This window comes from Neophocaena asiaeorientalis, unplaced genomic scaffold (assembly GCF_003031525.2).
Source record: "Neophocaena asiaeorientalis asiaeorientalis breed wild unplaced genomic scaffold, Neophocaena_asiaeorientalis_V1.1 scaffold543, whole genome shotgun sequence".
Lineage (NCBI taxonomy): Eukaryota > Metazoa > Chordata > Mammalia > Artiodactyla > Phocoenidae > Neophocaena > Neophocaena asiaeorientalis.
This window is the reverse complement of record NW_020173671.1, coordinates 248017-270529: the sequence shown is the minus strand read 5'-3', so window position 1 is coordinate 270529 and position 22513 is coordinate 248017. Positions and strand designations below refer to the sequence as shown.

The 22513-nt window shown below is 45.7% G+C and overlaps 1 protein-coding gene across 2 annotated transcripts in view; it reads right to left on the bottom strand.

Moving 5' to 3' along the window:
- Positions 1 to 21741, bottom strand: part of DNAH2 (dynein axonemal heavy chain 2) — an 85667-nt gene extending 63926 nt beyond the window's left edge. The window contains exons 1-11 of one of the 2 annotated variants that reach the window (XM_024748473.1): positions 21682 to 21741; positions 20871 to 21058; positions 16617 to 16678; positions 13999 to 14169; positions 5632 to 5860; positions 5026 to 5136; positions 4618 to 4856; positions 3458 to 3649; positions 1284 to 1489; positions 484 to 613; positions 36 to 218 (exon numbers count right to left, since the gene is read on the bottom strand). In XM_024748473.1, coding sequence (XP_024604241.1) covers positions 36 to 218; positions 484 to 613; positions 1284 to 1489; positions 3458 to 3649; positions 4618 to 4856; positions 5026 to 5136; positions 5632 to 5860; positions 13999 to 14169; positions 16617 to 16678; positions 20871 to 21027 — 1680 coding nt within the window. In that variant the 5' untranslated portion in view covers positions 21028 to 21058; positions 21682 to 21741. Of the gene's footprint in view, positions 1 to 35; positions 219 to 483; positions 614 to 1283; positions 1490 to 3457; positions 3650 to 4617; positions 4857 to 5025; positions 5137 to 5631; positions 5861 to 13998; positions 14170 to 16616; positions 16679 to 20870; positions 21059 to 21681 lie in introns of those variants that run through there. The other variant, XM_024748474.1, reaches the window with a different exon arrangement.
- Positions 21742 to 22513: the final 772 nt, after the last annotated feature.

Genomic DNA, 22513 nt, shown 5'->3' with positions numbered 1-22513 from the left:
CTGTGAGAACAAGTCCTGGAAAAGGCCAGACTTACGTTCATGACCCTGTCGATGCGATGCCGTAGGATCCGCACCCAGTGCGCCTGCCCCGAATGCTGGGCCATGTAGGGCTCCAGGTACGGCCACTTCTTGCTCAGCTCACGGTTCACGAGGGCCAGTTCGCTATTGAACAGCATGTAGAGATCCACCGCCTTCTTGTCATATGTTCGCTTGATAGTCTGATGAAGAAGAGGAAGTTGACAACACACCCAGGGATGCGGGTTCCCTGCAGCTCCACCCTGGAGGAAAGCTACACCCCTGCTGTGGGAGTCCCGCTCCCAAGGCATCCGGGCACTGGGGGAACAGCGGAAGAAAAGAGGCACTGGCCATTCAGGACATGGGACAGAGCATGAACGGAGGTTGGATGGTGTCTGGAAGGACCAGCAGGAACTGAAGGAAGGCAGAAGAGAACCAGGGGTGGAGGAAGCAAGCGGGCAGCCGCACCTCTCGGGCTGCAAGCCTGCGGAAGGTGTCCAGCAGTAGCACCCCGTGCTCCACGTCGCGGACTAACTCGAAGGCGGAGCTGATCAAGTTCTGAGTCATCACCTCCAGGTCCTTGACTCCAGCCCGGAACCTGCACCGTTAGAGGCATGTTGAAGGGTGGGTGCCCTCGCCTGCCCCCAAGAACATCCCCTGAGTAAGACTTCTATCTGTTATGTACTGAGGGCTTCCTAGGTGCCAGGCACTGAGTGTTGTACACGCATTAATCCATTTATCCCTCAAAACAGTGCAGTGAGGTAGGCTTTATCACTAACCGTATTTTTTTTTTTTTTTTTTTTTTTTTTTTTGTGGTACACGGGCCTCTCACTGTTGTGGCCTCTCCCGTTGCGGAGCACAGGCCCCGGACGCGCATGCTCAGCGGCCATGGCTAACGGGCCCAGCTGCTCCGCGGCATGTGGGATCTTCCCAGACTGGGGCACGAACCCGCGTCCCCTGCATCGGCAGGCGGACTCTCAACCACTGTGCCACCAGGGAAGTCCCACTAACCGTATTTTATAGGTGAGGAAACAGAGGCCCCAGCTGGTAGAACAATGTATGTAGCTAGTTTGTGGCAGAACCGGGATCCAAGCCCAGAAAGGCTGACTCTGGAACCCTGAGTCTGAGCCACCACCTCCTTCCTTGCACTTCCCCTGCCCTCCCCATTCCTGACCTGTGGCCTCCACGCTTCCCCAGTACACTCTGCTCTCACCTCCCTGACCTCCCTTCCCTGCTCGACCCCGGGGGCCTGCCTGTGATGCTCTCACCTATTGTAGTCTTCGTGCCAAGAGGTGTTCTTGACGTCCAGGATGCCCCCGCGAACAGCTCGCAGCACGTGCAGGTTTTTGTGGAAGATGTCCTCAATCTCCAGCAAGTTCCGTGTTATCTGGGGCCCCTGGGCACCAGAGAAGCAGGGAAGGGGACCTTGCTTGCCATCTTCCCAGCGGGCAAAATGGAACTGACAGTCACATACCTGCAAAGAAGTCAGCGTGAGGCTTCCTGCCCTCCTTTCTGAACCTCTCTGTCCTGAGCTCTTTGGTTTAGCTTTAAATGGCTAAAAACTAAGGAGGACCAACCAGATGCAAGGGGCTACCGGGGTGAATTTTAGCTGCAGAGTGAAATATGAGATACTAAGGCAGTGATAACAGGCAAAAGTCTCAAAGCACGGGATGGTGGTCAGGCATAGTCGTGTGAAAAGAACCAAAGCAGCAAGTTCTATGTGTAGCCTCAGCCCCAGCTCCCCCAGCTTCTGGAGCGTCTGCTGCTGGCTTTAAGTCTCCTTCCCTGACAGTCTTCCCACCTCGATAAGGTCCTTGCAGCGTTGCACAAAGGCATCGACCTGGGCAAATATGCTGGTCTGGTCTAGGACCCAGCCCCAGCGGGAGAACCTGTCGGAAGAAAGACTGACCAGTCAGAAGCGGGAACACGAGGCATTAACCAACCTGCCCAGGCCAGGCTAGAAACATGAGTCCTAGTTCAGGGGGAGCCTTAGAAAATGAGACCCCAAGAAACAGTTTTCCTGAACCCCAAGAGAAGAAACTCAAGGTGAGGAGAGGCAGAGAGGAAACAAAAGCATCTCAGCTCTAAGAGAAGGTTTACACACAATGGAATTTTAGACTTCAGGGCCAAGAAAGGAGGAAAACACCAGGAGGGATCCCTGGGATCAGGGAGGTTATTAGAGTTAGGAGGACCTACGGCTGGGAGCTAGAATATCCGAATCCACAGAGAAAACTCGGACCCAGGTAAAAACTCTAGAAAGATATAATCCATAGGCTTAAAGTGCAAGCAAAAGGACTCAGAATCTACCCGCTATAGGAACGACAAGGTGGGCGACACACAGGATATTAGGGGAGGCCCGTCGTACTGGGTATGCATCTGCACAGCCTGTAGGTAGTGGTCTCTCCAGGCGTGACAACAGGAGATGCAGCCTTGTAGGTCCTCCTTGCTAGAAATGACGTATCCCTCAAAGATCCGGTCCAGGGAGATGGCATGGCAACACAGGCGGATGATCTCATTGCTCATCTGCAGATGGGGTCCCAACAGCCTCAGTTCACAGCCTTAGTTGCACCCCACCCTCTCTCGGAGTCCCCAAGACCACGCCTCAGGTCTCAGCCTCCTACTTCTGGATTTGCCTCCCGATACCCCTCTCGCCCCTGGTCCTCCACTGCTGGCGTGGCAGCACCTCTGGGTTCCACCTCCATTGCCTGCCTCAGCCCAGCTCTGCAGCTGCATTTCTAGCCAGCGATCGGCCCAGCGCCCCTGCCCCACTCTTTGGCTCCACTGCCCTCCAGGAAGTGTGCCGGCTCCTGCTCCTCAAAAGTCGGTGTTCTTGGGCTTCCCTGGTGGCGCAGTGGTTGAGAGTCCGCCTGCCGATGCAGGGGACACGGGTTCGTGCCCCGGTCCGGGAAGATCCCACATGCCGCGGAGCCGCTGGGCCCGTGAGCCATGGCCGCCGCGCCTGCGCGCCCGGAGCCTGTGCTCGGCAACGGGAGAGGCCGCAACAGTGAGAGGCCCGCGCACCGCAAAAAAAAAAAAAAAAGTCGGTGTTCCTTCCTGAATCTGCCTCTCGCCCACTGAGAGTTCCATCTTTGGAAACGAGAAAGAGTGGGTCTTCGGCTTCCATACAGCTCTGCCTGGGGGTCTGTCCTTCGTGCCCCCCTCCCGCCCTGCACTCCATCTATGCCTCTTTGCAAAGCCCCTCTTCCCGCCTGGGCTACGTCCGCCTGGAAGCAAAATGTCCAGTCCAGGCCCCAACTCCAAGCATCACTAAAGCTGATGATGCAGGCAAAAACCTGTGGTCTCCGTCCGACCTGAAGGGCATTCCTCACTACCTTTTCACCGCATATGTCTGCTGGTGAACTCCGCCTTCTCCAGAAATCTGCGTCCTATTAACACGGCCACCCCCACGTAACCCTCTGTCCCACCCTCTGCAGGCACACACCTTCCGGAAGAGGGCGGTCAGTCTCTCCCGAGAGTTGTAGTGGGGAGAGTTGACCCAGATGATGCGGATGAGGCTGATAAGCCTTGGGAGTTTACTGGAGATGTCCTTAGGCCTCATGAAAGCCAGCTCCTGGTAAGGTTCCTTCAGGATCGACAAGAAAGTCAGGTTTGACTGTGCTTGACGAGAGCCATCCTGGCAGTAAAGAGAAACCAGGAGAAGACTCACCCCCTGGAAAGAACCCGTTCAAAGCGAGCACTTTTGATCCTCCTCAAACCCTACCCCGACTTGCCTCTCCTGGGAAGCATTCCCAATTAACCCTACCTGGTGCCAATCACCTCAGGTCTCTGCCACCCTTCAGGACCAGAGCTTGTACATATCGACTTTTATTCACTTACTAGTTTCTACAAAAATATTTTTATGTCTTTTCTCATGTGGGAGTCCCATCTCTCCCGCTAGACTGGGAATTCCCCAAGCTCGGGTTTTGCAACTATTTCTCTAGTTTTTCCCCTTGAACTCTTAACTCTGCACAAAGGAGACGCTCAATAGGTGTTGATCAACTGACTGGATATCACTCTCATTCAGCCCAGCGGCTGTCACCCAGGCCCCTTCACTGCCCTGTTCTCAACGAGGGTTTTAGACTTCTCCACCTAACGGTGGCTCAGTTCCCTCAATACCAGCTTCAGATTCCACCTAGGAAGACAGGGCCTCTTTCTCTGTATTCTACAGACCACTCTGATCTCTGTGCGTCCCAACACTAAGATAATCAGCTTGTCATATTATACCAAATTTAATTTTTTTGAAGTGTTTCTTTTGCGGCTCTCTCGGCTGAACCGTGTGGGTTTGTCTTTGACCCCAGGCCATCTAGCCATCTCTTCTGTGTAAGTCTTATTTCTCAGCTGGACTGTATGGGTTGGGCTCAGAGAGGGCACTCAATGTAGTACACTTGTTGAGTAACCAGAAGTCTCCCTAACTAAACTATAAGCTCCTTGGGACCTTGTGTTCTACCACTTTTATACTCTCCCACAAGTCCAAGTCCAAGCACTGGGTGCATCTATCTTTGCCTTTGATGACTATGTTGACTCTCTCTTCTTAGCACCTTACAGTGTCCCAACCGCTGTCTACTTTCTGGCAAGCCTCCATCTTTTGATCCACTCACAGACCTGTATCTGCTGGGCCAGCTTCATAAAGGGCGCCAGGTAGGATGACTTGGCAAGATGCAGGATGGACTCGATGTGTTTCACTCCCGGCTTCACCAGCTGTTTGCTAATGCCAGACAGGTCCATGCATCGGTTGCGCCAGAACTCAATCTCCTCCAAAGGACCTAAATTTTCTCCTGTCTCCACAGTTTCCTGGGCACTGAGCACTTCCTTTATCTGCCGTGTCCAGTGGATCATGGAAGCTGCCCGGGAGAGGACAAAACCTCTGGCATTTCTTTGCAGTACTCCCCAGTTGTGTCCTTCCCTGTTCCCCCTACACAGCCCTCCTAACCCAACTCCTGTCCCAGCCTCTGGGCTGCCCCCCACCTCTCCCCTAGGAGCCCTGACACATGGGCGGTGCCAGCCACTCACTCTCCAGTCGCTGTACCAGATCTTTGTCTTTAACCACCGCCTCAGGCTTCATGTTCATGGCCTCTGTAGGGATGTAGAGAACAGTGTGCCCCTCCAGTTTGTACCGAGTATCTAAGGAAAGGACCATGAGAGTTCACAGAGGGCGATGGGTGTATGCCACCCCACTTCCAACCATGGTTGATGATCTGGGGCCCAGGAAGTGTGCGCATTTCAGGAGAGCAGGCAGGAGAAACTATGACTCATGCTTTTTTGATACCAAGCGGGAAAATGACAGAAGGCAGAGATACCTCACTGAGATATTATAAGAGATTGTCATAACATATGGTCAAAGATCTATACCATGCCCTCAACACTCTCTTCTATGACACATGTACTCCCCCTACTGCCCGCCCCCATCTCCCCTTACCCTACATGTACTCTTGGAAATTTCCAACTCTGAGCAGGTCTGGCCAACTGTTCTACAGCAGGAAACTCTACCTGGATTAGAAGGCAAACTCTGTACCCTGTTCCACTCATTCAACAAACACATTCCAAGCACCTACTCTGTGCCAAGCATCTGTTGGTGGGGACTGGGGAGAAAGCAGGCATTCCAGTCTTTCCACTCACCTGTCAGGCAGGCCAAGAACCTGTGCAGGTGAGAAGCAAAATGATTTCGAATGCTCTCGGGCCAGGTTGTGTTTCTAAAGATCTGAGGGGCAAAGACGCCGTTGAGCAGCCGAAGCAGGGCTGGGATGTAGGAACCCCGCACTGTCCCAAAATGCACAGTCGCCTCAAAGTTCTCTGGAGTGATGGGAACTGGCGCTTGGCGAATGAAGTAGACAATCTGGTTCTGGGTCTGCATGAAAGACAGTAGATCAGAGTTCAGGGTCCAGGCCCAGCCATGATCCCCAAGGGAATCTGAGGCTCCAATCATGAAAGCCTGGCTGAGTTCTTCGTCGCATTCCCTTAGTGTATCCAATCCTTCTCCAAATATAAGCAACATGAGGTGCTTCCTGTTCTTGTCAGGGACATAACAGAGTCTGTATACAGAGATGTGGGGAGGAAATGGAGAGAGCATGCCTTGAGGGTAGGGACTGTGTATTTTGTCCAACTTGGCTCCAGACCTAGCACAGTGATAGGGACATATTAGATGCTCCATAAATGATGGATGGATGGATAAATGGAAAGAAAAGGATATAGGAAAACCAGAAAGGAGAAGGACCTAAAGTAAGAGACAACTGTCTAGGGTTTTCCATTTCACTTGCATATACTTTTCCCCCAATTTTTCACTTATCCTTCAGTTGTGTTTATGCTGAGTTTTTGTTGTTGTTTACATTCAGAAACGTATAACTTTCCTGTTGTTAAAACTTCTTAAAGTTTCTGACTTCTACATGCTTAGAAAAGTCATTCCCACTCTAAGATCAGATTCATCTGTCTTTTTTTCTTTCGTACTTTTGTAGCTACTCTTTATACTTGATTTAACTTTAAAAACTGAAAATAAAATGCAAAGAAGAAATTCATCTTCCCACTATCCAGAATTAAATTTTGGCGCTTTTTTTTTGGTTTTGGTTTTTTTTGTCCATGCCATGCGGCTTGTGGGATCTTAGTTCCCTGATCAGGGATCGAACCTGTGCCCCTGCATTGGACGCACGGAGTCTTAACCACTGGACTCCCAGGGAAGTCCTTGTATTTCTTTTTGTAAAAAAAAGCTTAACAATTATTATTTTTGTTAAAAATGATATGTTAATTATAAATAACTGAAACAATGCAGAAAAGTACAAAGATAAAAGTTTAAATGTCATCTAAAATTCCACCACCCAGACATTAATTATGATCATTAGAGAAAATACTATTCCAGACATCTCTCTCTATCTATCTATCTATATACAGAAAAATAAATTAAAATAGTTATTTCAAAATAGGATCATGCTATTTTTTTTTTACATATAATTTATTTATTTTTGGCTGCGTTGGATCTTCGTTGCTGTGCACAGGCTTTCTCTAGTTGTGGCGAGCGGGGGCTTCTCTTGTTTCGGGGCACGGGCTCTAGGCATGCGGGCTTCAGTAGTTGTAGCACACAGGCTCAGTAGTTGTGGCTTGCGGGCCCGAGAGCGCAGGCTCAGTAGTTGTGAGCACGGGCTTAGTTGCTCCGTGGCATGTGGGATCTTCCTGGACCAGGGCTCAAACACGTGTCCCCCGCATTGGCAGGTGGATTCTTAACCACTGCACCACCAAGGAAGCCCCAGGATCATGCTATTTGTAATTAAAAGTATTAAATTTAATTTTACTTGGATTTAATAGAATAAAAACACATTGATGTGAATATAGTAAGTGGTTGAGCTTCAAATAAATGTTTCTTTATCTCTAAGAGAGATTTCTTCTTAAAAGACCCCTTTCTAAGGTTATAAGAAAGCTTATGAAAAATATTAAGAGGTTAGGACTTCCCTGGTGGTGCAGTGGTTAAGAATCCACCTGTCAATTCAGGGGACACGGGTTCGAGCCCTGGTCCGTGAAGATCCCACATGCCGCGGAGCAACTAAGCCCGTGCCCCACAACTACTGAGCCTGCGCTCTACAGCCCGGGAGCCACAACTACTGAACCCGTGTGCCACAACTACTGAAGCCCACGTGCCTACAGCCCGTGCTCCACAACAAGAGAAGCCACCTCAATGAGGAGCCCACACAGCGCAACAAAGAGTAGCCCCTGCTCGCCGCAACTAGAGAAAGCCCACGTGCAGCAACGAAGACCCAGTGCAGCCAAAAAATAGATAAATAAATGAATAAAAAGAGGTTAGTTTTCTCACTGCCTTCCAATTTTAAGTTCAGTTGACCCGCTGCTTTGAACGACAAGAACATTGGCATCCTCTTACTCTCTTGCATTCTCTCACCACTTCTCAATTTTTGTTATACTATTATTTTTTACATTGTCCAGGTTGATAACATTCACATTCAATAACATAACCATAATTCCCATGGTTATTTAGTATTAGTTCTTTATTTAAATGAATATTCACAGAGTCTCTATTCCTGAGTTTTCTATTTGGTTCATTGCTCTTTTTTTTTTTTTTGGTTCATTCTTTGATGAACTGGATTTCCATTGATGACATCATTTTTGCTTTTCAAAGTAGGGTTCTTTCAAGACTAAAAATGACTGCCTATTTGTTGCCTCTATACTTGACCATCTAGGCTGGGAATTATACCCTTGGGTTACACTATGGTTCCTGGAGAACTCACAGGTGTAAATTCTGGGTGTTCAGAGAAGTCTGAGATCAGCCTAATGGTTCCCCTTGGTAGATAATTTGGGATTTTGACTAGAGGCCTAAATAATTATTTCCCAAATTTTTATTTTGAAAAAAATTCCAACCCATAGAAAAGTTGCAAGAAAGGCACAATGAACGATAACATGCCCTTCATCTAAATCCACTAATTGTTAACATTTTGCTGTACTTGTGCATGATTGCACTCTCTCTCATTTTCTCTCCTTCTCTCTCTGCTGAGCCATTTCAGAGTTAGCAGCAGACGTTATAAAACTACACCCTTACATACTTCAGCATATGGCTCCTAAAAGGGAGGATATTCTCCAACAGTCTCAACACTGTAATTCATTTAATACTTTTATATAATACACAGTTTATATTCAATTTTCCACAGTGGTCCAAATAATGTCATTTACAGCTGGTTTCTTCCCATCCAGGATCCAATACAGATCACACATGGTTGTGTCCCCTTTAATTCCACATAGTTTCCCAGTCTTTTTCTTTCTACCATGACAGTGATATTTCTAATTGTCCAGGCCAGTTGTTTTCCAAAATGTCCCTTAATTTTGATTTATTGGATTGTTTTCTCATTATTAGATGCAGGTTAAATATTCTTGGCAGGAATACCACATAGGTGATGTTCCCAAAGAATTAATTTCCCCGAATTTAAGTAACCTAACTAAGACGTGTATTGACATTAAACACTGTGCAACAAATTTTTGTGGAATAAAGTATGTCCTTTCAATTCCCACATTCTGTTCCTTCTGCAGTTCAGGGAAATTCTCTGTATTTTTATTATTTTTTTTGTTCCACCGGGTCTTAGTTGTGGTAGGCAGGCTCCTTAGATATGGCATGTGAACTCTTAGTTGCAGCATGCATGTGGGACCTAGCTCCCTGACCAGGGATTGAACCTGGGCCCCCTGCAATGGGAGCTCAGTATTATCCACTGCACCACCAGGGAAGTCCCTCTGTATTTTATTTTTAAATTTATATTCTGTTTCATTAGTTGGTACCCTATGTTAGATCACCTGTGTCTGTCTTTCACATCTATTAACTTCTACTTGTATTGTCATTGGTTTTTTCTTCTGCATACGCTGTAATTATCTCAAGCCTCTCTTCTACATCCGTTCAGATTTTCAGTGGTAGCTATTCAGTTCCTTGCTGTTTCTAACCTACTAATTTTAACATGTAAACATGCTGCTTTCTTTATTTCAAAAATCTGCAGTCTCCCTCTTATTTCATTCTCACGTTTTATCATTTCGTCTCTCAGCTTATTAAAAAATTAAATTCATGTTCTTATTAAGTCGTATTGTAACATGATGCTGTTGTGAGGAACTGCCTTCTGTTCAGTTATGTTTTCCTCTTTTGCATGTTTTGTTCTGTTCTTTTTCTCCCTTGATGTAGTATGCTTGCAGTTGCCATGCAACTTCACTTGCCTCATGCTTGCGCAGCTCTCTGAATTCCTTCTTTTTGCTTTAAAGTACTGTGGGTGACTTCCTGATGTCCCACTGTGAGAGCCCAGTTTCATTTCCCCCTCGAAGTTAAAGTGAAAGGGTTGGGTATTTTATGTTTCATTCACTTTTCTCTAGCCTAAGATAACTGCATGAGGGGATGGGCAGATGGTTAAAGCTAATTTAAAACAGTGTAAAATCTTTGTTAAAATACATGGGCTCTTTCTTTTCAGATTTTGTAAAAAACCGAGGTTCACTCCATCTCACTAAGGGGCGTCCATCATTCCAGCAGGGAGGACGGTTTCCATAAGTTAGTACATAGACCTTTCATTGGTCCCCACTTTTAAAGTTTATTAGATTAGATTTTGCTTCTTTCCTTGTTTGTTTACTCTTGGGTGTTTGTTGTTTTCTCGTTTTACTTTTTACTATTTCATCAAGTATTCAAGAGTAATAATTTCTTAAGGAAGTTTTTCAATTTCAATCTTGCCCCAGGAGAATACAATTAAATCCATGATCTATTTAGAATATTTTTTGGCATGCTAAATAGATTTTTTTCAGCTTTGTTGAGGTATAATTGACAAATAAACATTGTATATATTTAAAGTGTACAGTTTGCTGTTTTGACATACATATACACTGTGAAATGATCACGGCAATCAAGCTAATTAACATATCCATTATCCCATATGGTTACCATTTTCTTTTTCTTTTTTCTTTTTGTAGTGAGAACACTTAAGAACTACCCTTTAGCAAATTATACATTATAGTATTATTAACCATAGTTACCACGCTGTATATTAGATCTCCAGAACTCATTTATCTTGCATAACTTAAACTTTGTACAATTTTCCCCCAGTTTTATTGAGATATAATTGATCTATAACATTGTATTGGTTTAAGGTATACAGTGTAATGATTTGATATGTATATTTATTGCAAAATGATTACAATAAGTTAACACCTATCACCTTACATAACTACATTTTTTTTTTGTCAGAACTTTTAAGATCTGTCCCCTTAGCAACTTTCAAATATACAATACGTTTTGTTAACTAGAGTCACCATGCTGTATGTACATTATTCCCCAGAACTTATTTATCTCATAATTGGAAGTCTGTACCTTTGACCAACTTCATCCATTTTCCCTACTACCCCATCCCCAACTCTGGCAGCCACCAATCTGTCCTCTGTTTCCCTCCATCTGAATCTCTGTTTCTCAATCTGTCCTGTTCTCTGTTTCTATGAGTTAGTTTTTTTTTTTTTTTCTAGATTCCACATATAAGTGAGATCATACAGTAATTGTCTTTCTCCATCTGATTTATTTCACCGAGCATAATACCCTCCAAGGCCACCCATGCTTTTGCAAATGGCAAGGTTTTTTTCTCTCTCATTGCTGAATAATATTCCTCTGTGTGTGTGTGTGTGTATTCCACATTTTCTTTATCCACTCATCCAATGATGGACACTTAGGCTGTTTCCATACCTTGGCTATTATTAAATAAACTATAATGAATGTGGGGGTGTGGATATTTCTTCAAGATCGTGATTTCATTTCCTTTGGATATACACCCAGAAGTGGGATTGCTAGATCATATGGTAGTTCTATTTTTATTTTTTTGAGGAACCTCCATACTGTTTTCCATAGTGACTGCACCAATTTACATTCCCAGTACACAAGCGTTCCCTTTTCTCCACATCCTCATCAATATTTGTCATCTTTTGTCTTTCTCATGATGGCCATTCTAACAGGTATGAGGTGATACCTCACTGTGGTTTTGATTTGCATTTCTCTGATTAGTGGTATTGAGCACCTTTTCACGTACACGTTGGCCATTTGTATGTCTTCGTTGGAAAAATGTCTTTTCAATTCTGCACGGTTTTTAATCACATTGTTTTGTTTCCTTGCTATTAAATTGTATGATTTCTTTATATATATTTTAGATATGTATTCATCTCTTATCAGATATATGATTTGCAAATATTTCCTCCCATTCATAGGTTGACTTTTCATTTTTTTTTTTTTTTTTTTTAAACATCTTTATTGGGGTATAATTGCTTTACAATGGTGTGTTAGTTTCTGCTTTATAACAAAGTGAATCAGCTATACATATACATATGATCCCATATGTCTTCCCTCTTGCGTCTCCCTCCCTGACTTTTCATTTTGTCGATGATTTCCTTTGCTGTGCAGAAGCTTTTTAGTTAGATGTAGTCCCACTTGTTTATTTTTGCTTTTATTGCTTTTGTTGTAGGGACAAAAAATTTGTACCCTTTGACCAACATTTCCCTATTTCCCCCTTGCCCCACTAGATTTTTTTAATAGAAAACCTTTGTTTTCCATGTTTCCCTATTCATCGAATAATCCATCTTCCCCCACAGATTTTAAAAGCAATTTTTGTAGAAAATGCTTACATATATGTTTCTGGACTCTCTCTGTTTCTTTACTGTTGCTTATATAATACATATTCGTGCCCCAATCTAACTATTTTAATTACTGTAATTTAATAAAAGATTTTCATAGTCACAGATCTCCTACATTACTTTTCTTCTTCATCTTTTTTTTTTTTTGCTATTTTCATTTCATTTTTCTAGATATACTTTTAAAAATCCTTTACACTAGGGATCTAGGATCTGTGGCACTTTGATTGGAGTTGCATTAAAACAGTACATTTTTTTGGATGGAATGATCTTTATAATATTAAGATTCCCACTCAGAAACAGGATAGGGCTCACCATTTTTTTTTTTAACATCTTTAGTGAAGTATAATTGCTTTACAATGGTGTGTTAGTTTCTGCTTTATAACAAAGTAGGGCTCATCATTTATTTAAATCTTCTTTCTTGGCCTGCAACAAAGTTGTTTTCTTTCGTATAAATCCTAAATTATTTTTTTCAAATTTTTGTTCCTTTTGTGAATGAAATATTTTTTTCATGATGCTTTATAGCCGATTATTGCCAATACACGGGAAAAAGCCATGGCCTGTTTTGGGTTTTGTTTAATGTGGAAGCTTCACAAATTGTGCTGCTGAGCAGGGCCATGCTAATCTTCATTATCATTTCAATTTTTGTATACGTGCTGCCAATAAAAGCAAAGCAATAGCCCTTCTTCTTTTCCAAAATTTTATTTCTAAAAATTTCCAACATACAGAAACACCAAAAGAATTTTACAATAATGACCTGTACATCCACCACCCATATTCTACCACCGACATTTTACTATACTTCTGTCTTTTTTTTTGTGGTACGCGGGCCTCTCACTGTTGTGGCGTCTCCCATTACGGAGCACAGGCCCCGGACACACAGCCTCAGCGGCCATGGCTCACGGGCCCAACCGCTCCGCGGCACGTGGGATCTTCCCAGACCAGGGCACGAACCCGTGTCCCCTGCATCAGCAGGTAGACTCTCAACCACTGCGCCACCAGGGAAGCCCTATACTTCTGTCTTTTAACTGTTTCCCTACCCATGGTTTACCTTTCACCTATGTATCCTCCCCATTGTTGGAACAGTTATCTATCTAACCCATGAAAGCCATCAATAGTTCCCTCTGGGATAAAGCCAAATTCTTTAGCATAACATACAAGGCCCGTCACAAGCTGACCCCAACCCACCTTTCCAGTATCATTTCCCACAACTCCTCTTTCTTTGCACATAAAGTGTTCTTTACCTGGATGCTCTTACTCAGCCTCGATGAAATCCTACTTACCCTTCATCCCCAACTCAAATATCACCTCCATCACCAAGCCTTGCCAGCATTCCACTGGCTACATTAGTTGCTTCCAAAAAAGCTCTTATAAAGCTTTGCCCAGGCATCATAATATACTGTAAATATTTTTTATATGTCTGTCTTCCCCACTAGACCATGAGATCATCAAAAGCAAAACCTTGGGGCTTCCCTGGTGGCGCAGTGGTTGAGAGTCCGCCTGCTGATGCAGGGGACACGGGTTCGTGTCCCTGTCCGGGAAGATCCCACGTGCCGTGGAGCGGCTGGGCCCGTGAGCCATGGCCGCTGAGCCTGCGCTTCCGGAGGCTGTGCGTCCAGAGCCTGTGCTCTGCAACGGGAGAGGCCACAACGGTGAGAGTCCCCCGTACTGCAAAAAAAAAAAAAAAAAAAAAAAAAGCAAAACCTTGCCTTATTCCTCTCTGTATCCTGCTGCCAAGCAGGGTGTCTGACTCACTGTGACGCTCAACAGACCTTGTACACAGGAGATAATACTCACAGACGACAGAGATCCTCAGAACCCTCAGCCCCCTGGGAGAACACCCTGAGGTCTGGACCGCGGAGTACGTACCTGCACAGGCATCCCCAGACCTAGCTTCAGCCCCACATAGGGGTCGATGAAGATGGTGAGGATGGGCTCTGAAGGGTCCTGGGCAAAGTGTTCCAGAATGGTATCGTGCTCCTCTGTCCAAGTTGCAGCTGCCAGTCCTGTCAGCACAGCTCGGGACAAGAAAAGGGGCTTCTGCAGAAGGAGAGCAGAGGGCCAGAGCAGGGACAGCTGTTGGGATGGGTCACTTCTCCCAACCACTGTCACGTATGAGGACGTGGGGGATGAGAGAAGTCAGACAGCTTCAGAACGGGGAAGGGAAAGCTGAGAACGGACTGAAAGACAGGTTTCAAGCTTTCGAAGAAACAAGACAATAAGATTCTCTTCCCTCTACCAGTAAAAATAGAATGGATCATGAAGGAAGACTGAGGGATATTATCTTCCCAAGAGATTTCATTTATGCCTGTGTTTGTAAAAATGTCTTATCAAGCAACCCTCAACCTCACAGTAAAACTAAATCAAGGGAACATGTAGGATATTAGCCTAAGTCAAACAATTAGGATTCCATATGTATGTGTTAGCATATGGTATTTGTTTTTCTCTTTCTGACTTACTTCACTCTGTAATGACAGACTCTAGGTCCATCCACCTCACTACAAATAACTCAATTTCATTTCTTTTTATGGCTGAGTAATATTCCATTGAAGCTGGGACAAAGTGAGAGAGTGGCATGGACATATGTACACTACCAAATGTAAAACCGATAGCTAGTGGGAAGCAGCCGCATAGCACAGGGAGATCAGCTCGGTGCTTTGTGACCACCTAGAGGGGTGGGATAGGGAGGGTGGGAGGGAGGGAGATGCAAGAGGGAGGAGATATGGGAACATATGTATATGTATAACTGATTCACTTTGTTATAAAGCAGAAACTAACACACCACTGTAAAGCAGTTATACTCCAATAAAGATGTGAAAAAAAAAATCCTTGCTAGGGAATTCCCTGGTGGTCCAGTGGTTAGGACTCCACGTTTTCACTGCCGAGGGTGCAGGTTCAATCCCTGCTTGGGGAACTAAGATCCCACAAGCCGCGGAGTGGAACTAGAAAAAAAAAAAAGCTGCTAAATTGCTAACACCCAGGCCTGGAAAGTGTTTGTTGCTAGTGCAAGGGCAAAAAAATGCAATTTGTTTGAAAAACAATTTGGCATTATGTATTAAAGGTGTTAGAAATGTTCTTTACTCTTTGATTCAGGAACTCCATATACAGGAATCTAACTTAAGGAAATACTAAGTATTTCAAAATGTGTTAGTTTTATTTATAATATTCATCACTGTATTATTATGAGAGCAAAAAAATCATAAATGGCAAATGTCCAAGAGTAAGGATTTAACTGTGATACATATATCTTACAGAGCACCATATGACCATTAAAAATGGCGCTTAAAGGGGCTCCCCTGGCGGTCCAGTGGTTAACACTCCACGCTTCTATTGCAGGGGGCACAGATTCAATCCCTGGTCAGGGAACTAAGATCCTGCATGCAGCACAGCGGCCAAAAAAAAAAAAAAAAAATGGCGCTTACAGAGAATTCCCTGGCGGTCCAGTGGTTAGGATTTGGTGTTTTTCACTGCTGGGGCCCAGGTTCAATCTCTGGTCAGGAACTAAGATCCCATAAGCTGCGCAGCCAAAAAAAAAAAAATGCTGCTTACAAAAAGGATGTAATAACAGTAATGAAAATACTACATATCAAAAAAAAAGAGGTATCTTGTGATTTACATATTTGTGATTAAAAAAATAAAGGCAGCCTGATGTATTTTTTTAAGTATACAATAACATGAAGAATAAAAAAATGTTTTGTGAGAAAGCCTAATAAAAAATTATAATGTGTGGTACAGTTGGGATTGTTAAGAAACAAAAAAACTTGCAAATCTACACAGAAAGAAAGGACATATACCAAATCAGTAACCTTGGATGTACATATACCAAATTAGTAACGTTGGATGTGTTCAGGCAGTAATACTATGACTTTTATTTTCCCTTTCTTTGTTTTACTTTTCTATCCCTTCCAATTTTTTTCTTTAATGAGTAGTTGTCACTTTTCTCTCCCTTTTTAAAAAAGTTCAAGGTCACCATTCTATTCTTCTAACCCAGGTAGCTGAGGGTGTGCCTAGGCTCTGATGCAGCTTGGAAATAAAGGTGTAGAGGTTACTGAGTGCCAAATTCTGAAAGTATTTCAAGTGGCTTCTGTAAACTCTTCAGCCAAAGGAGGGAACTGAAGGACAGGAAGAAAGAGGATGTCTTGGAAATTAGTAACCAATTAGGACAGTGTCCGCCCAGCTTGTTCAGATGTTCACCCATTCAACGGATATAGCTTGTTGCAATCTGACCCAAGGTGGAGAGATGAGGAAGGGCCTTCCAAGAGCCCTGTTCCCCACTGAAAGCCCTATTCTTTGGGAGGGGTAGGGGACACGGATAACTTTGTCCTTTACTCGGTGTACTGGATTTGCAGTGAGCAAGCTACCAGTAGAAAGTAAAGAGAAGGTAGTGAGAGATTGAAGAGAATTCCTCATACACCATTCTGCAACTGATCCTTTGATTCACCAGTTGTTGGGGAGGAATATTTGTCTCAGAGAAAAGCCAAACTTACCACATCTACCTCACACTCCTGTAATTCTTCTTTCTGTATTTCAGGTTCCTCCAATATTGGCTCTGGGAAGAATGAAAATTCAAAAATGAAGGCATCCCATTAAAAGTTAAACACAGAGACTTCCCTGGTGGTCCAGTGGTTAAGTCTCTGAGCTTCCACTGCAGGGTGCATGGGTTCGATCCCTGGATGCGGAACTAAGATCCCACGTGCCGGACAGCACAGCCAAAAAAACAACAACAAATAAAAGAAGTTAAACACAGAGTCACCATATGACCGAGCAACTCCACTTCAAGGTACTTGAAGTACCTTGAGAAACTGGCACCCCATGGCCCCTATATCTTTACTTCTAAGTCGCACCAGAGCCTAGCCTCTTAGCAGGCACTCCCTATTCCCCTTTCCTCCCAGATCCTGGTGACCACTAATCTACCTTCTGAGTCTATGAATTTGCCTATTCTGGACATTTTATATTAGTGGCATCATACAATATGAGGTCTTTTGTGACTGGGTTCTTTCACTTGGCATATTTTCAAGGTTCATCCACGTTGTTGTATCGTAGCAGACCTCCGTTCTTTTTATGGCTGCATAATATTCCACTGCAATTTGTTTATCCATTCATCGTGGATGGAGGCTTGGGTGTGTCCACCTTTCGGCTGCTGTGAATAGCACTGCTGTGAACACGGGCATACAAATGTCTGTCCGAGTCCCTGCCTCCAGTTCTCTGCAACTAGACATGCCACAGCGAAGATCCCACGTGCCACAACTAAGACCCAGTGCAGCCAAATATAAATAAATATATATATATTTTTTAATTTTTCTTTTAAAAAGCCGACTGGGGCTGGAGTGGGCACAGGAGGAGGCAGGGGAATGAAGGCAGTCAGTATTAAGGTCATTCTAGGCATTCAGCGTCTGGCCTGCCATTCTTCCCCCATCCTGTTCCCACATGGAGAAGCTGGGGCCCACAGAAATCAGCCCCTTTCCAAGCAAACCGCCATCCCCACTCTGGACTCCATAAAACCCAGGGGGGTGTCCCTCTCCTTCCTGATCTGTTGCTCACACAGAGAGACTGGGGTAAAACTGGTGGACCTCCCATCTCCCGTGGGCTGAAAGGAGGAAGGAACAAATGAGGGGCAACCAAAAGACCTTGGGAACAGGACACTCCAACTTCCAGAAAGAAAACCTAAGAGGGGAGTGAGGCACACAGGCCGAGGAAGGAAATCATGAGAAAGATGGAACAGCTGATTCTAGGAGCTCAGTGGTGAGTGCGATGGGTAACCAAGAAACCCAATGCCCTTCGAGAAAGCCAAGGGCATCCAAGGTTTCAGACAGGAACGAGGCGGGGGAGGGAGACTGAGACAATCGCAAGAGTAAACTGGTTTTGTCCTCTATTGTAATACAATTTATATAAAGTCTAAACCATGCAATACGATACTAGTATGTGATGGTCATGGATACATACAGTAAAAATTTAAGAAACAGGCTTGAGAATGACAAACACCAACTCAGGATAGCGGTGACCTCTGGAGAAGGAGAGAAGGGCTTGGGGGTGGGGGGGGCAGGTAGCAGGGGAACAAAGGGATTCACTTGTTGCCATCATGGTTTATTCTCACACTGGGTGACGGGTACATGGGTGTTCATTATCTCATTCTCTGTATTTTTTCTGATTTGTCTGAAATACAGGTCTACAATCCCTTAACCAAAACCCTTGGGATCAAGTATATTTCAGAATGCAGACTTGTAATAGCGTATGGTATATGAGACCCCCACCACATCTTGGGGCCTCTAGAACAGCACTCCACAAACTTTTAATGTCAGTATTTCTGCAGTAAAACATATGAAAATTTATACTAAGTGGTTTAAATAGACTATAAATACCTTCATGTCAGTTTAGGTTATGTCTCACCACCAAATAAGTTTGGATGCCAAATTTTGGGGGAAAAAACCTTTCAGTTCTTAGGGCTTTTAAAAATTAGAGATATGGGATTATGTACCTGTACTTCTTTTCTTAGTGGGAACAGAGGAGCACTTAAGGAAGCAAAGGATATCAATAAAAACCTCAAAAGGGTGTTTTGCCCTTTAACCCACCATCCTTCACCAAGAAGTGTTTTAGGCCTGGTCTTAGCCCATTTGGACTACTATAACAAAACACCATAGACTGGGTGGCTTCTAAACAGCAGACATTTATTCCTCACAGTTCTGGAGGCTGGAAGTCCTAGATCAGGGTGCTAGCAGGGTTGGGTGAGGGCCCTCTTCTGGGGTGCAGACCTCTCTTTGTGTCCAGCGGAAGGGGGCAAGGAATCTCTCTGGAGTTGCTTCTTTTAAGGCACTAATCCCACTCATGACAGCTCCACCCTCATGATTTAAGCAACCTCCCAAAGGCCCCTCCTACTAACACCATCATATTGGGCATGAGAATTTCAACATATGAATTTGGGGGGACACAAACATTCAGACCATAGTAGGCCCCCTCTGTCTCCTGTGGGACAGGCCTCAATCCCTCCCCAACTCCAAAGAGTACAGGGATTCTTTTCTTTTAATATTTACTTATTTATTTGGCTGCGCAGGACCTTTCGTTGCGGCACACGGGATCTTCAGTTGCGGCATGCATGTGGGATCTAGTTCCCTGACCAGGGATGGAACCCAGGCTCCCTGCCTTAGGAGCACGGAGTCTTAGCCGCTGGACCACCAGGGAAGTCCTGAGTACAGGGATTAAGGCTCATTTCAGGGCTGCCTTGGAGGCCCAAGTCTTCTCTGAACCTCTATCAAGCGTCAGCTAGAAAGCTCCACATCAAACAATAAAAAGGCTTAGAGCTAAAAGGACTCAGAGATCCTTGGTGTTTGGGGGTCAGTGCTTTCATTTAGAAGTTCCCTTTTTTTTTTTTTATAACTTTTATCGGAGTATAGTTGATTCCCAGTGTTGTGTCAGCCTCAGGTGCACAGCAAAGTGAATCACCCATGTATACACACACACACATCCACTCTTCTCTGGATTCTTTTCCCATCGAGGCCCCCACAGAGTGTCGAGTAGAGTTCCCCGTGCTGTACAGTGGCCCTTGTTACTTATCCACCGTACACACAGCATTGTGCAGATGTCAATCACAATCTTCCAATTTACCCCTCGCCCGCTTACCCCCGGCAACCACAAGTCTGCCCTCTACGTCTGTAACTCTATTCCTGCTCTGCAGACGAGTTCATCTGTACCCTTTTTTTAGATTCCACATATAAGCAACATCACATGACACCCTGACATTCCCTTCCCACCCCAGAGGAGTCTCCAAGTTGAACTTCACTGCCTTCCGTCCTCCCTCCCCTTGCTCCTGGTACCCAGCGTCTAGGAGCCAGTCCCACTTGAAACTGCTCTTAAGAGAGCTCAGAAGAAAAAAATTTGCAGGGTTCCAATGTCCAGATCCCAGGGCAAGGCCCTGTGTACCCTGGACCTTTCTCCCATGCCCACGCTTAATCTCTCAACTTTTAATATTAAAAGGAGATTCTATTTCTCTCCATCTTGACAGGCTGCTAGCAGTGGAAAGAAGCCCCAGGTAAACGGGGAGGACTATTCTTAGCTAACAGTCATAGCTACACTGGCCAGTGCTCTAAGGGGCAGCCTAGTGACAGCAACAGCTACCAAAAACCGTCCAACCCTATTGGCCCCAGCTCACCCAACAGGAAGGAATCCCTCAGATCAAAGCCACAAGAGGCAGCCTCTTTAAACTCTTTTCTTCCTCAATCTAGACATCAGGCTTCTTTTCCTGTGGCCCTGAACCTGAACCTCCTTAGTCTACCAAGGCCCTGAAGAAATGAGGGCAGAGATACAAGAGCCTTAAACAGATGGGAGAAAGATTCAGTCAGGCTTAGGATTCAAAGGATGGCAAAGCAGGCTGAGTCTCCATGGTGATGGGCTTAATGGGAGAAAAACATTATTTGTTTTGCCACCCAGGGTGAAAATGGGAAAAAGGAAGAGATCAAACCCTCTTCACGGGTAGGAGCAACCAGGAACACTTGAAATAAGGAAGAAGAGGCTAGGATAGAGGATTGGCTGGTGAGCTCTTGGTGCACTGGGGGGAAATTTTAAGACAGAAAGAACAAGTATAAGGCTGGCCAGGAAGAAAACACAAAACAAGGGACCTAGCAGCAGGCCTGAGATTCCACTGAACCCCTTGCTTCTTACCCAGAAGCAACAGAACCTGCTCCCCGGCCCTAAGACCCTCCTTCAATACAAACATTCTGCCTCCAAGCCTCTCCCCAGCAGGTACCCACCAGGCTCCTCCTTGAGAGACTCGGGCTCTGCCTGGGACTCACTGCTGGCCGGCAGGGTGGTCTCCACAGCCTGTGCGGCCAGAGCAGACCGAGCGACTTGCCAGCGGGCGCTTCCCCGGCTACTCACTTCCTGCTTCTTGTTGGCTTTGCTGGACATTGTGTTGGCAAAACCTGTAGACACACGGAAGCTGGGGGACCACCACCAGATGCACCCCCAATCCTCAGTCCTTTCCCCGGGATAGCCCACTTTCTTCAGGGCGCTGGGTTAAAAATCAAAATCAGTCCCTCGAGGCATTAGGAATAAATGGAAGCTAAACAGGAGGGCATAGGGAATTCCCGGGCATCCCAGTGGTTAGGACTCGCGCTTCCACTGCAGGGGGCACATGAGTTCCGTTCCTGGTCGGGGAACTAAGATCCCACAAGCCCCAAGGCGTGGCCGGGGGAGGGGGGGAAAGATGAGGGCACAGCAGACACCCACTCATGAGGATTTAGGAACCCCTATCTCTGCCCACAGGTATGAGAACGTAAGATAATCAGGGAAACATCTACCACGCTGAGGTGTGGTTGCACACACCCTCAAGCACTCTAGCTCTCAGGGGCCATGGGTGAGTGAAAGAGGGCCCAGGGAAGGGAAGACTGTCCCCAGGTTCCACACTCTCTGTCACGTCACTGAGCAACCAAGATGATTTTCCTATGTACCTCCTTTTCTCCCAAGTTACCCCCTGGAAGCGGGGGAGAAAGAAAAATGCCCCTCCTACCCACACTAAAATCTGTGACCTCCTTAAACAAGGAAGAAAACAGTATTTACAACCTGTCTCCTCAGCTTTTCAATCCTGAGGGGCAGAAACCCTGTTCTGTGTGTACTGAAAAGGTGTCTTCGCACAGTTGGCTGAGTCTGTGCTAACCGATTACTGAAGACCAAGAGCGTTCGATTCCAGATGTCCTGAGAACAGACTGGAAGAGGAAGGACAAAGGTCATCCAGCAATGAACTTGGAATTGTGTCTGGGGGAGGGAGAAATGGGGCGATGAGGAAGGCCCAGTAGTGTCTCTCTCAGAAAAGCAGGAGGGCGGGAAGCGGGGGATCTCTGGCGGGCGCCCAGGGCAATGTCTGATTCGCTGGGCAGTTCCTCTTCACTCAGCTCTAGCCTGACAACCACCTGTGGCTTTTCTTCCTCATCCCCACAGACTGCCACAGGCATTGATCATACGCTATGAGTTTCACACTTGGAGGATTTGTACTTTGCTCCAAGGAACACCGTTCTATTAGGCCAACACATCAATAAAGCCAGGTACCACAGCGCGGCTTCTGCCACCAGTCTCCAGAGAAGCGTCAGGTTGTGCTTCCCTGCCTCCGGCTGGAGCCTCAGGAACATTCCGGTGGCAAGGCTGGGAGCCACCTCCCCAGGGGGTTCGCCCCATGGTCCCACACCGAGGCCCCAGGAGGAGCCTTCTACTAGCCTGGGGCTCATTTTATTTCTCAGGAAATACCGTAGGGGGCCGGCCCTCTCCTCCAACCACCAGTGGCTACCTGTGGGCAAATTTCCCCTCACAGGAGCTTCCTCACAGAACTGTCACAACCGTCGCCGCTCCTTCCTCTCAGCTGCCCCTTCCTCTGCCCTCCCCCCGCAACGGCCCCTTCTTC